We start from the raw sequence: 15,404 nt of genomic DNA on the forward strand, positions 1-15,404 counted from the left end.
GATGATCTGCTGGTTAAATACCTGTTACCTATGGAGTTCAATTTGTAATGAGCATATCTAAATTAACCAATAGCATTTTTTTCAAAAAAATCTGTAAACTGCTCAGAATTTATTTTTTAATTGAGTAAAAAAAATATATATAAGGTAAATTTTAACTTTGGAAATTCTATAATTTGCCTTAAAATACATGGAATTTACCATATTTCCTAACAATCTTACGTCTGATACATTTTTATGAAATAAATATGTAATATACACTGGGAGGCCAGATTATTATGATCTCTGAATGCATAATAATCTGGCCACTCAGTATTAGAGGCCTGGTGCATGAATTCATGCATGGGTGGGGTCCAGCCAGCCTGGCCAGGGGGAGGGGGACATGGGCGGTTGGCCAGCCTGCCTACTGATGGAACTCCTGGTCAAGGGAACAATTTGGATACTAGCATTTTATTATATAGGATATACACTGAGTGGCCAGATTATTATGCATTCAGAGATCCTAATAATCTGGCCACTAAGTGTATAAGAGTAATTCCCATATTTTAAAAAAAATTATGGCTATCTCAAAAATTATGTCAACTTTTATTTTGTAAAAGCCAAATTACGGGACCCCATTTAATTAAGCAAGGGCTTCTGTTCATTTGAACATCAGTCTTTCACTTCCTTAAATGCTCACTTAAAACAAATAAAAACAAGTGACTACAATGAGTAATTTGAGGGAGAGCTTATCAAATTCTCCCACCTACATGCCATTTCAAGAGGACTCTTTACTCACAAAGTTTTGGTCCAGCCACCTGATGCTGAGACAGGGCCTAAAACATCTCCCCAGCACCATTGCTTCTGCAGACAGAGGCCAGACACCAGCACCACCACTGCTCCCTTCAGCCTCTCCATCAACACAGACATCTCTTCTTCCTCCTCACACCAGCTCCGGCTTACTGGGCTTCCCAGATCACACCTTGTTGTTTAAGATGAAGAGGCTGCATTGGATCTAACCACCTTTTACATTTCTGCCTTTGGGAGAAAGATTGTTTTCTTAGGGTATTCTGCTTTGCTGGTGCTGAAATGGAATCAGCAAAGCAAAGGAGAATGAATATTCAAAAAAAAAACAAAACTTAGCTGTATTCTGGCCACTCTGCACCTTCTTTTTTTTTTTTTTTTAAACAAAAGATGACAAATAAAATTTAAAGGATATAAATCGCATTGGTAAGTACTGTTGAATGTGATTATGAAGAGTCTGAGAGAACTCTGGACAGGTAGAAAAGGTTTCCTATGCCTTTGTTTGTAATAAGGATAAGTTACCTGTAGGTGTTAACCCCTACACTCAGTGCATCTCTGACCTCTCATATCAGAAGCCTGTTATATGTAGCATCTAGTAACACAGATGTTTTGCCATAAGGTTAATCATTTAACTTTTTTGAAGAGTAGTTATTAAAGAAAAACAAACGACAAAAAAAAATGGTGAGGTGGAATTTTCTTCCCTCTATTCTTCTAATAACAGTTTTTGTTTTTATAGTATCTTGAAATATAGATTAATAATAAATCTATAATAACACACAATAATCTACTAGGCAGAGCCTAGTACAGGGCTTCCCAAGATGTGGTCTCTGGAACTCCTTAGAAATGCATATTATTGGGGCGCATTCAGACCTACTACTAGTAAATCAAGAACTGGGGGGGGAGAGGAGGGAGTAATCTGCATTTTAATAAGCCGACTACATGATTCTGATGCACTTAAAAGTTTGAAAGCCAGTGGCCTAGGGACTTACTAAATGTTAAATTAGAGGGAAGAAGAGGAGAGAGGAAGAGGGATGAAGAGAGAGTATAAGAACACACACAGGATGTGCAAGAAGCAGAGTGAGCAACCTCTAACACTAAATTCTAAAAAATAGTAATTCATGCATGTCTGAGAGTTTCTGTGTAAGGCAAATATAACATCAAGATTACTTCAAAAGTAATCATATTGATTGTCCATTGTTATGTGAAATGGCTTACTGCAGTTTACTTAGTTTTCTGACTCACATGGGGAAAATCATTTTTTTTTAGAATGTCACTCAGAGCTTTCTACAGAACAGTCAGTGAGATGACACACCGGTCCACGTCCTCTCCACCACCTGTTCTAGCTGAGTAAACTTCCCATAGTATCTAATCTCAGGATTCCTCAGCTTTCATGTCTGTGAAATAGGAATAATAATAACAGTGCCTTCGTCTGTGGGTTGTTATGAGAATGAAATGAGTTAGTATATGCCAAGTACTTAAAAAAAGAGCCATAATAAATATGCATCCCCCTCATATAAGCAATTATCACGGTTATTATGACAATGTCCATTGCCGTTAGGCCAGAAAATTGGCCTGAGCTCTGAGCTTCAGAGGGCCCTGCCCTGGCTCTCTCCAACCGCGCCCCTTCCCATGTAGCAGTGGATGTGTCCACCCTGAACTTGGCCCACGCCACTCTGGAATCTCCTGTCTATCAGCCTCATGCCTGGGTTTGTGGCTAGGGATTGTGAGGACTCCTTCTTTACTCCTGTGCCCCTGAGGGTGGACCAAGGAGATGGTGAGTGTGCCTCAAGACTGAGGGGTGGCCAGGGGTGTCTGGAGCAAGACATGTGAGTGGAGTATAAGCAGACGGCTGGAGTGTTCCAGCATAAGTGCCTGATAATGAAGCTTTTTGATCATTAAGGCATCCACTCAAAGACATCCATCTCAAATAACTATATTGCCAGCTGTAAGACACAGCTACTAGGAAAACAATGAGATTAGGAACCAGACCACAACACCTGTGAAGTTTTCTTTCAGAAAGCCCTGGATAACCTAGACAACTGACCAAGCCACCAGTAACCCTGTTTTTTCTTATCTGCACCCTAACCTAATTATCACTCTTTTGCTTTAAATTCACCAATAATGAGTCTATGAAACTCAAGGCACCACGCACTCAATCCAACAAAAGCAGAACCCCAGGTCCAAGCTTGCTAGTTCGTGTTCTCTCTCTCTCTCCTTCTCCCCCCCCCTCCATGACCTTGTGTGACCCTCAGCCATAACCTATACCCTCCAGAACCTGAGAATAATCTTTTTTTTCTTCAAAGCTCCCCGATGGTTGTTGCTGAGGTGAGTCTTACAATCATCATAAGAACCATAAGGTCCAGTCCAGCCACAACACTGCCTCTGGTGGGGAAATGTCTGTGGGGGCTGCCACAAGTAGTGCAGGCCCAGGTGAGGACGCGGGCATTCCAGCCGATAGCATTGTTATCCATAGGCTGAGACCAACCCAACACAGGTGCCCAGTGCATGCCTGAGAGGCACCTCAGTGCAGGAGAAAAATGAAAATGGGGATCCCCGCCACTCACTCCCATGTTGGAGAGAATGCCTCAATAGTTTCAGCATTCTCAATGCCAACCTGGTGTTTTCCATCAACATCATGAACCTGTATTTGTTAACCTAATGCAGTAGTCAGCAAACTCATTAGTCAACAGAGCCAAACATCAACAGCATGATTGAAATTCCTTTAAGAGCCAAATTTTTTACACATAAACTTCTCCTAAGGCCACTTCTTCAAATCAGACTTGCCCAGGCCGTGGTATTTTGTGGAAGAGCCAGACTCAAGGGGCCAAAGAGCCACATGTGGCTCACAAGCTGAAGTTTGCCTACAACTGACCTAATGGATTTCATTTACCAATCTTCTATATTGGTTTATGAGTTTTAAACATGTAGGTAAATGATATGTGGACCTACACTTATATTACTACCGAAGCCCCACAAGTTAGGGATAGTCCTAAGTATTTTTTTTTTAAATAGCAAAGATTAAAAATATCAAAAAAAGGTGGCTCTATAACTCTTTAATATCATCCCTGTTTTTAAGTGGGTTTTATACCAAGCACATACACACATATCTCCAATATGAATTATGAAAATTAATACAAATGTTGTGGCTTCAAAATGGAGTTGGAGCTGCCATCCAAGAGGAACTGGCTTGCAAGTGTTACTCTTCAAATCTTTGGAATGTTAAAAATGGACAAAATAACCTTTTGGGCCTTAAAACAGGACTATATTCCAAATAACTTTGCAAAAATAACAAAGAGCAGATATGAAAATTAAAGACACTTTAGCATCACTATGTTAGTTTATCTTCACCTATAGAAATTCCTTCCTTCTATTCATGTTATTGTTTTCCTTCCCTCCTAAGCAAAAACCAATGTGGATTTCTGCTTGAATAAATGCTTCCCAAATAGCTATTCTTTTAAATCTCAAATAAATGCTTGTTGTTTTTCACCTTGGCCTTTTACTTTTAGGTTAACACATTATATTTATATATATAAAAGGCTAAGCAAACATCCCACTGGCCAGTAGGTATCACACGCACTGACCACAAGGGGGCAGATGCTCAACGCAGGAGCTGCCGAGCTGCAGTGACTTGGCAGTGGTTCTCGGTTCTTGGATAACATAGCCTGGAACCAGAGAGGAGGAAGTCTGATTCTGGGGTGCACCACCTGAGAACTGCCCTCTCGTAATCTGGGATCCTTTAGGGGGTGTCAGAGAGTCAGTTTCAGCCTGATTCCCACAGGCCAGGCCAGGGGACCCCACCTGCCAGAGGGATCCTGCTCACTCTGCAGATGCCTTTTGAGCCATGGCAATACCCCAGCTGCAGCAGACACTCGCATAATCCTCAGTGTAATGCACCTACATCCTCTTCCCTATGCCCTGAACCTAGGATGTGTATTCTCAATGCTGCTGCCCTTCTTTTCAAAACTCTTCACTCAGTTCTCTAGATATTTATCCCACTAATTTTTGAAGTCCCTACATCCTCCACCTTCTCAGAGAATACGCCTTCACCTCCCTGGTCCTAACTAGAATCTGGCTCCATCTACAGGACAACACATGCACTGCAGTCCTTTCAGCCTCTGAAAGTGGGTTTTTCTAAACCCTATTGTTACTTCTAGGATACATCACTTCCACTTGCACATTAGAAACCTTTCCCCCTTGACAAAGATATTCTAAAATCTATAATTTCTACCTTCCTTTCCAGCTGCTCTTCCCTCTCCTTTCTCTCTCTCTACTAACCCATAAGCCCATAAACTAGTGTTATTATTCAAAATGTTGTCAACAGACCACCAATTTTTTAAACTGATTCACAAAGAAATAACTATGGGAACTAAAAGTAAACATTTAGAATTTTACTACAATTTGACATCAATGAACTTCTCTGTAAACTTCTTAGTCTTTTTCTAGCAAAATTGTTGCCCAAACTTTTTTTAAAAAATATTTTTATTGATTTCAAAGAAGAAGGGAGAGGGAGAGAAAGATAGAAACAGCAAGGATGAGAGAGAATCACTGATTGGCTGCCTCCTGCATGCCTCCAACCAGGGATCAAGCCCGCAACCCTGGCCTGTGCTCTTGACCGGAATGAACCCTTCAGTCCATAGTCCCACGTTCTATCCACTGAACCAAACCAACTAGGGCTTACTGCCCAAACTTTAATGTGTATATACACAACTTGGGGAATCTTGTTTAAAAATGTGGGTTTAGTTCATCTGGGTTTGGGCCATTTGATTCTGAATTTCCAAGAAGCTCCAAAGGACAATGATACCACTAGTTTACAAACCCATTCTGAATAGTGACTTCAAACAACTTAATTAGGAGGTTTTCTCCAACCAGCCTTGTTCTTTCATATGCTTGTATTTAGCTATTGTTTCTCAAATTTCACAAACCAAACCCCTGCACTTACCATTGCCTCTGTTTCTCAAATTTCACAAACCAAACTACTGCACTTACCATTGCCTCTTTCCCAAGGTTGCACAGCCTATAAATAGAGTCACTGCTATTTATAATCTGTGCAACCTTGGGAAAGTTAATTAGCCTCACTGTGCTCTAATTTCCTCATCTTTAAATGGAGATTAATAATCCTAAATACCTCATAGGATTGTTGTGAGGCTCAAGTGGGCTAATTAATGTAAACTTAGAATGCTGCTTGGCTAAGTTTACATTAATTAATTTTAATTTTTAAAATTTTTATTTTTGCCTTATTCACTTGGCAAGTTGTTCCTCCTTAAAGTCTTGTTCAGGTATAGCTTCTTTGAAGCTATTTTGACATCTTTCCATGCCAGAAAGGGGGTGCCACTCCCTCTTTTGTGTTCTTACTATACTTTATAATCTAACTCTATCACTGAGCTATTCCTGACTGTATAATTATTTACATGTTTCTCATAACCAATTGTGCACATCTTGAGAGCAAAAATTTCCTTCATCCATTTCTGAATCCTTAAGACATAGCATGTTGATTGCCAAAATTTTAAAAACTGACTGAGCTTTGCCCTGGCTGGTGTTGCTCAGTCCTTAGAGCACTGGCCCACACACTGAAGGGATATGGTTCCATTCCTGGTCAAGGGCAACCTGGGTTGCAGGCTTGATCCCTGGCCTGGATCAGGAGAACATGTGGGAGGCAACCAATCCGTGTTTCTCTCTCTCATCCAGCCTTCCTCCCTATCTTCCACTATCTCTAAAAATCAATGGGAAAAATACCCTCAGGTGAGAATTAACAAAAGAAGAAAAAAAACAACTGAATTTTGATGTGAATTATTATAAATAAACCTTATAAAGCTTTCTAGGTTATTGTAGGAACAGGAGTTATAAAAATATTATCATGAAAACCATGAAATGTCATTATATTTTGTCGGAAAATTTTTCTCATAAAGAATCACTTTAAACCACTTAACTATGTCTTTGGACTTAGATTTCTGTGACAATTACAAATCACTTATTTTTGGTGAGAAAAAGGAGAGGAAAGGAACTGAGAAAGCTATTTTTAACAAGAAGTCTCTGAGGGTGCTAATTTAAATGCATAAATCTTGAAATTAAATTTTGTAGATGTCTTCTCCATTTTATATATTTTATCTTTATATAGTATAAAATTTGACTAAAAATACACTCTAGCATAGATAAAAGGAAACACAATCCAGCAAATAATCCGATGTACTCCTTTCTAAGGTCCTTTATTTTTATTTATTTTTTAACTTTCTTTTTTTCTTTCTTAAGGTCCTTTCTTTTTTAAACAAATGTAGAGAAATACTCATTTTTGAAGGCAATACACCCTGAGTAATACGTAGGAGCAAACATAAAGCACTGTCTCTTTACTCCTCCTTTTGGAAATACACTACAAGCCCTAGAAACTAGTTTTCTAAGAGAAGAGGGGAGAGTTTATGAAATAAAATTCACTGGAGAGAAGCCATGTAAGACTGCTTTCCCAAGAACTGCTTGCACGTGTTTTTGAATGTTTCATTATGGCATCTCGCCTTGTCCTCTGCCCCAGCAGTGGAAAATGGTACAGATAGATTCATTTAGCAAAGAAAGGGTCTTCTTACCTCTGTTTTTCAGTGGAGGCAGTGTGGGGTGTAGATCTTTATTACATTCATTCCGTTCTGTGCAGCATTCAATTGATCTTCTTTGGTGAGGGATGGGAGTGTCCTAAAATTAAACCCGAAAAGCTGTTAGTGGGTGTCCCCTAGATTTCATAGGCACATAACCTCAAACTAAAGACATTAAGACTATTTTGGTGACTTAGTTGAAATTCTTGCACAAGCATGTTGAAAATATTGTTTTCTTTTAGGTCATTTCTTTTAAATTATCATGTATGACCTTACTGCAATGTCCGCATGTCAACAAAATTACTACTACATGTGTTAATACCCGGTGTGCACAGTGTAAGTGAACAAAGAAAGCGAGGCCTGATGCAGTTAGCTAAATTGGAATTTGAGCAAGAAGGTCTAATGGGACACAAAGCCAGAAGTCATCAGCAAAAATCAACATAATATTTCATTTCAAAATGAAGGGAGAATTGGCCCAATGAGAATGCTCAAATTGTTTTCCAAATCACTAAAAATAGGCTAGTGAAAAAAACAAACAAAAACCCCCGACACAATTGCTTTCTCTTACTGAAACGTGGCTGTTTGAAATCTAGCCAAGGAAAGGTCACAAAGGAGAATCAAGTTTCCTCCTTACCCGGCACTGAAAATCTGAACCTTCTAGTCCCAGACACCCCGACGTGATCACTGGCATCCCAGAATCATCTTCTTCTATCATCGTGAAGCAGTATCCATCTGTGCTAAAGGCCAAACAGGCAAAGGCAGCGTGAGTGTCAGTGTGTGTGCGTCTAGGGGAAAAGGAAGATGCTCATCATTTGTTTCATTCAAATCAGAAGTTCAATGATCATTACAAGTTACAGTCTGTGGAGAGAGTCCTGAAACTTCCTTTCATGAAACTCAACTTAATTATCAATAAATGTTTTTGTAAATAGCTCCTCTGTCCAGAAAACTGCGAGAAAGAAGTATCCAGAATTTCCATATCACATATACAATTAATAACCACATATACTGATTACTAAACACTTGCTTTGGTCCTTTGTAGAGAGCTCTCTTTAAAAAAAGAAAAAGAAAAAAATATATATATATTCTTTTATTTCAGAAAGGAATGCAGAGGTAGCGAGAGACAGAAACATCAATGATGAGAGAGAATCACTGATCTCTCTCTCTCTCTCTCTCTCTCTCTCTCTCTCTCTCTCTCTCTCTCTGTCTCAATTGATTTCAGAGAGGGAGATGGAGAGAGAGATAGAAGCATCAATGCTGAGAGAGAATCATTGATTGGCTGCCTCCTGCTCGCCCCCTACTGGGGATCGAGTTCGCAACCTTGGCATGTGCCCTTGACTGGAATGGAACCTGGGACTTTTCAGTCCACAGGCAGACGCTGTATCTACTGGGCCAAACTGGTTAAGCCCAGAACAAAACAACTCTGAGGAAGATGGCACTATTCTTACCTTCTATATGAGGCTCTACTAGGGGTGTCGAACTCAATCAGAGAAGGGGCCAAAATCTAAAGTCCAGCCTAAATCGCGGGCCGAATGGTTTACTGAACAGTCATAAACTGTCATTGTGATGGAAACGCAGCAGAGTGCAGTGATGACAGCGTGGTGCGGGCCACATTGCAAGGCCTGGCGGGACGGATTTGGCCCGCGGGCCTTGTGTTTGACACATGTGCGAGGCTCAGAGAACTTGAGTAATTTCTCCAAGGCCTACAGCTAGTGAGAGTACGCATGGCAGGGCTTTGGACCCATGCAGGTGAACTTCTATGCTGGCTCTCCTTGCACTGAGGCTAGGAAATAAACTTACCTCTTACTAAGACACACAAACTAAACTAAGGAGGGGCAAGAGTTGGGATCAGCACAGCAGAAGTGAGGTGACTAAGATTCTGCCTTTTGGTACTTGTGCTTCTGGGCTGGCCTGAGGGATGAAAACATCAGGCTTTGTTTTCAGCAGTCTGGCCTTAAATTGGAAGTGGGGTAAAAATGGCAGTGGAAAGAAGGGTTTTAACAAGATCACTGTTAAAGCTTTTCCACCTCATGGCACACACGAACTAATTACTAAAATTCTGCGGCCTACCAAAAATGTATTTTTTGCTGACCTGATAACAACAAACTATATTTTTGACTCATTCACACCAGAGAGCTATTGTTGGTTGGCTAATGTCATTTTTAAAAAAAAAAAATTAATAATCTAAGGAAAAAGAGGTCAGGTATCACATGTTTTAAAAATTCCTGAGGCATACCAGTGTGCCTTTTGCAGTATACTGGTTGAAAATCGTGGTGCTAGAAAGTAAAGAAACTATATATATATATAAAGAAACTATATATATATATAATTTTTTTCTGTGAAGGTTTTTAGATTAAAAATAACTTTCATTTATTCAATCAGATTTAGTCCTCTCAACAACACTGAGAAGTGATCATTTCTATTTCACTGACGAGGAAATTAAAGCTATGAGAGTCTAATAAGCAAACAGTTACAGAATCAGCCTTTTCATCAAGAACCTCTTGCTTCTTTCCCACACATTTTTCCACTGTCCCCTCCTGGGATTAAAAATGGAAAACAAGAACTGTTATATATATAGAGAGAAGTATTTATAAACAAACATTTCTTATATTGGGAGTCCACTGGGTGAGGAATGCCAGCAGAATCCCGATGTAAGTCACAGACCCCTACTGCGTGTGCTAGGAAATAAAGGACTGACCTATATCTCCATCTTTTCTTCGTGGTCATGCATGCTCAGTGTCCAAGATAGACGTGACAGCACAGTCCCCCAAGGTCAGGGAGGCAGCTCTGTGCATGCTCTTCACTATGGTTTCTGGGTTGGTCTGTTCTGTGTTGGTGGCAGCAGCATTCTGCTATACCTTAGCCCTTCAGTTATCATCAACACCCTTTGTATTGCTTACTTGGTTTATAAGCCTCAAGTGATCCAAAATTCCTCAGTTTATGAAAACTAGCAGAGCCAAGTTCAAACATACTAATAAGTGGCTGGGAAGGGCCAGTGATAAATCTCCCTTGTGTAGACCAAGGTCAAATGAATGAATATTGTTGTGCAAGAAATACTGCCTCTGAACAGCCCATGCTTAACTTATTTGGGGCATTTTAGCTCATATGTTGACACTGCTATGACAATCTAACACATGTAAATACTGAAGGCGATAAATACAAGAGCTGTCCCTTAGAAATTTACTGTAAACACGTAATAAAACAATACGTGTGTGTGTGTGTGTGTTGTTGTTGTTGTTTTGTTCCTTTCCTACACATTTAGATTATGTGTGTAATTTCCATTTCTTGTCAGAAGTAAAATTCAGGAATTATCAGAAATAAAGCCATCTTAATTTTCTGACATTAGGATTTCATAGAGACTAGAAAAGCTTGATTCAGTATGTTAAATCCAAAAAGACTAACTTCTCCTTAATCATGAGTTCCCCTTGCTCAAAATCTGAATACATGGAAATGCACTTTTAAGCAACTTACAAGAATCAAGAATGAGAATAGGAAAAGCTGGTAAATCTGTTGGTAAGTTACTGTTACAGTGTCCTAAGAAATGGAAAGGGACACCAGCAAGGGTAATTTTAAGCTTTAACCACGCGCTCCCGTCCAGCCAGTGTTGCTCCATGGTTAAGCATCAAACCCATGTACAGGGAGGTCACCAGTTCAATTCCCAGTGAGGGCACACGTTTGGGTTTCAGGCTTGATCCCCAGCAAGGGGCATGCAGGAGGCAGCAACTGATGATGTTTCTCTCTCTTTTTTCTTCTCCCTCTAAAATCAATAAAATATATATTAAAGATACATACCCTTGTCTTCAAAAAAGGGTGAAAATAAAAGTATAAAGAGGGGATGGAGAGGGAGCAAGAGAGAGACCCTGGAGAAAAGAGTCAGTGTCTCACAGGCATCAGTAAGGTAGGAATCAAATTTGCCCCTGGAGTAAGAGCAAGAGGGTGAGAGAATATCAAGTGTATATTATCTGCAACAAAGCCAAAATAATTTATAAGCTTCTCCTTGAAATAGCTAGCTAGTAAGGAAACTTAAAGGTGCTCTATGTATTATTTCATTTTACTGAGTACAGTGTTTACAAGGTTTAAAGCCTTGATCCTTTTAACTCTATTCTTATAGAAGCTTACTTTCAACTCTTCCAGCAAGCACTAATGTAAACAAAGCTATGCTCCAGTCAGAGCCCAACAATTCCACCCATCGCTAAGGGGTGGCTGCTGAACGGCATGAAAGGCGACTAGCTCCCACCATGGCCTGTCGGGACATCCTGCTGCTGTCTGCCACATTAAGCTGAGTTGTGATATGTGTTCAATTATTGCCACATCACTCCCAGAGTGTTGAAAGTGATCACAGGAGATGAAGATCATGAAGAAAAACAAAAGGAGAAATCATTTTAGACAAAATTAAAAGTGGTGATATGTATACAGGAATGTAGGATCAATCATTTGATTCCAGTAAGGATTATAAATGAAAAAAAGCTGCCCCTGCCCAGCAGTGTTGCTCAGTGGTTGAGAGTCTATGAACCTATGAACCAGGAGGTCACAGTTTGATTCCCTGTGCAGCCGGGTTGCAGGTTCGTCCCCAGTAGGGGGTGTGCAGGAGGCAGCCAATCAGTGATTTTCTCATATCAGTGATGTTTCTTTCTCTCTCCCTCTCCCTTCCTTTCTAAAATAAATAAAAATATATTTTTAAAAAATGCTGCCCCTGAGTTATAGGCAAAGAAAAGTAATTGATAAAATAGAACAAGAGTTGAATCCCAAAATGATCAATACTGAAATGCCTCTCCACATGTTAACTAATGAAAAAGCAAAGAATTTGAGAATTTAAAAGTCACATGAGGTCAAAGCAGCGTTAATAAAATTTTTGCTACAGCCCTTGGATGGCACTACAGATTCAAACTCCTTGCATCTGCCCAATATTCCAAAGGTAAGTAAGTGTCTGTACCATCTAGAAAGATCATCAGGGAAGAACTTCCACAAGAGAAGCTGGGCATGACCAAGTAAACACTGACTATCAATGAAGAAAGGGGCATACCTGGCTTCACCTTTTGAGGGAACAAATATTACTCCTTTTTTTGGTGAGTGAACGCCCAGAACCTGCAAGGTTTGGCTCTCCTCATATATGGCCAAATGCATCATAAACAGCCTTTGGGGCCCCGATTTCTCATTAGTGCTTACTGGACAGTTGGAAATACATATGACTACTACTGTCCCCCTTTCTCTGGCTTTTCCTCTGAGGCATCAATACAGGAAATGCCTTTTTGTTACTTTATCATCTAGGACGTGTAACTATCGTACATCCTTCTGTCTTTCTCTGGCAGCCAAACAAGTGACTTAGCATTCTAGTCTGTTTTTGATTTTTATTTTCTTAGTGAAGTATCAGATACTGTGAACCAGTCTCAGTGTTCATATTAATAGAGCGTCTGTGTATTCTCACCCCCACCACCTGTGCAGGTGTCCTTACTCCCCCCACCTGACTGCTCTGAGAGCCTTCCAATGGACTCCCCACCTCTGGATTCTGCCTGATAAACCTTACATTTTCCTTCTCTGCTCAATAATCTCCAATGGTTCACTATCTATGATTTTAAAGAACCCCACGCTGTTCACTTTCTACTAAGTCCAACAATAAATGGGCCACGTAACATGCTCATCTGTGACTAATCAGAGGCACAAAAACTGAGTTATTCCTTGTAAAAGAAAACACTTCATAAGCAAACTTGAAATCATAGCCTCTTCCTACTAAATTACGAGTCCTGATGCAGGACCCACCATCCTCATTATTGCATTGGTTTGAACTCAACATCCACTAAAAATAAATAAAGACCTTAAAGCTAAATGTTCATATGGCCTGGGCAACAGTGGGATTAACTGGATGCAATGTAAGCTATACAAACAAAGGAGAACAATATGCACTTTAAACACTCAGCGACCATGGGTCAGGAGCACCTGTCTAAAAACTCACACCACCACATTCAGCAGGAGGTCTAAAAGCCCTGGGTTAATACAAACTTTGTCAAAAGGCTCAAGGTCCCTAAGCTTTTCCTTCTCCCCTTTGTGACTCTTCAAAGCCCAGCTGGAGACTCTTCTAATTCTTCATGTAGGCAGAGTGGTGTCATTTACACATCCTTTGTGCAAACATCTGATGCGATTGATTACACCAGGAACCCAAAAAAACCACCCAGGCAGGAGAATTTTTAGTCTGAATTTAATAAGATAAAGGAGAAAGTATTTAAAATTGTCTCTGAATAAAAGAGTAAAAAAATAAATAAATTTTAGAAATGAATAAACTTGTGTGAGGGAGTGGAGGAACCTGAGAGAGGTGATGATTCAGGGACAAAAATTACTATTAACTACCAAATCAAGTAAAACAAAGAAAAATACATGAAGTGGGACCAGATTTATATATATATGACAACAACAAAAACAGGCTGAGATTATACTTGGTCGGACAGGAAAATAAGACAGATATTGGCATGGTAAAAGCCATCTACAAAGAGTGATTGAAGGAGACTTTGCAGCTTCCCGTGATACGCAGTGAGAGCCTGTGGTTCCAGGAGTGGCATCTGGAAGTGGAATGGGAAAGATTAACAGTGCGAAATAACACCTATTTGGAAGACAGATATTATCTTGAGGGAGCCATGACAACAGCTTCATTTCTTACTCTGAATTATGAATATTAAAAAGGCTCAGTGCAGGACATATTTATACCACATCCTTCAACGTGCATGCCATTAGGCTGTAGAAATGGCATAGATTTTGGAAACAGATACATCTGCACCTGATAGGAAACAAGGCCAAGAATGACTGTGGCCTTGGTGTTGGCTAGTAAATCATTGATGGAACTCAGGAAGAATTAAAAAAAAACAACCCTCTAAACTTTGCGCAGGTTCTCTGAATTACTATGTGGGATTTCAGAATCTCATAACTATGATGCACTCTTAATTTGGGCCACTTTTTGGATTATTCTCTCTAGGAAAGTGGAAGTGGTAATGAGTGTAAGATCTACTTCGACACACAGCTTGGCTAAGATCTGCCTCATAGCCAACCAGACAGCTTAGACCAGCCCTTATCTAAGCTTCAAGCAAGGACAGCCTTGTGTTTAGAAATTCTGTACCTAGGAATGCAAGATTTAGTGTAGTATTACTCAAAGGATGCTCCCTTTCAAGTCAGAAAACAGCTTATTATTGGTCTGTGAGATTAGAAGTTGAAATGTGTACTGTATAGCAATACGTTTAGCTGTTGAATCTAATGGAAAATAGAATAAAAGGAGCACATACTAATAATGTGTAAGTATTTTAAATTTATTTTTCAAATTAATCTATAATTTGTTTTATTGTATTTAGAAAAGTACCAGTGTACAAGCTATTGGGTGGGGGGCACTGTCTTTCAACAGCGATAGTTTGAGAAGTACTGATTTGATGGTCAATGAGTAGAACCTGGGCTCCCATTGCTACTTGCACATTAAGTATTTCTAAACTTCAGTTATCAAGATCAACAAACGTGATTGCTGCACTTCAATTCTTATCCTATTTGACTTCTAACAGCATCCTCCCTCTGTAAACTTGGCTTCAATGACACCAGCCTTACTGCTTCACTGCTAATCCTCAGTCTCCTGGGAAAGCCTCCTTTATCCAAGCATTGCATGCCTCAAGGCTGTCTTCTTTCGGTAGAAGTACAGCTACACTGACCAGTAACATGGGTGTTCTCAATTCTTCACTCCCCACCCTAGGCACAGTCTCCTTGACTTTGAGCATAACTATGACATCTGATTTGTAAATGGAATGTTAGAGGACATGACATAAACAGAAGCTTTAAAAGTTTGCTCCCCGACACTCACGTGAGAAAGAATATGCCCTGAGTAGCTGCTGGTACAAAAAGAATGAAGAAACGTGCAGTAGGCCTGAGCTCAGGTAGCAAACTGAAGCCAAGCACACCCAATCCAGCAGAGCTCAACACAGCGGCAGCCCACTTGTAGAACCAGGAATTATAAAATATATTAAAAAAATTGCCCTAGCAAGTTTGGCTCGATGGATAGAGTGCCATGGTCTGTTGATGGAAGGGTCC

General features: G+C 39.9%; 1 protein-coding gene across 6 annotated transcripts in view; it reads right to left on the reverse strand.

Moving 5' to 3' along the window:
• The window catches only part of BMPR1B (bone morphogenetic protein receptor type 1B), a 371,913-nt gene that overhangs the window by 45,947 nt on the left and 310,562 nt on the right, over positions 1-15,404 (reverse strand). For all 6 annotated transcript variants that reach the window (XM_036411200.2, XM_036411165.2, XM_036411157.2 and 3 more), the window contains 2 exons: positions 7,990-8,092; positions 7,353-7,455 (listed from right to left, as the gene is read on the reverse strand). In XM_036411200.2, the coding sequence (XP_036267093.1) occupies positions 7,353-7,455; positions 7,990-8,092 (206 nt within the window). The remainder of the gene's footprint in view (positions 1-7,352; positions 7,456-7,989; positions 8,093-15,404) is intronic.

Source organism: Pipistrellus kuhlii, unplaced genomic scaffold (assembly GCF_014108245.1).
Source record: "Pipistrellus kuhlii isolate mPipKuh1 unplaced genomic scaffold, mPipKuh1.p scaffold_m20_p_1, whole genome shotgun sequence".
In the NCBI taxonomy this organism is placed as follows: domain Eukaryota; kingdom Metazoa; phylum Chordata; class Mammalia; order Chiroptera; family Vespertilionidae; genus Pipistrellus; species Pipistrellus kuhlii.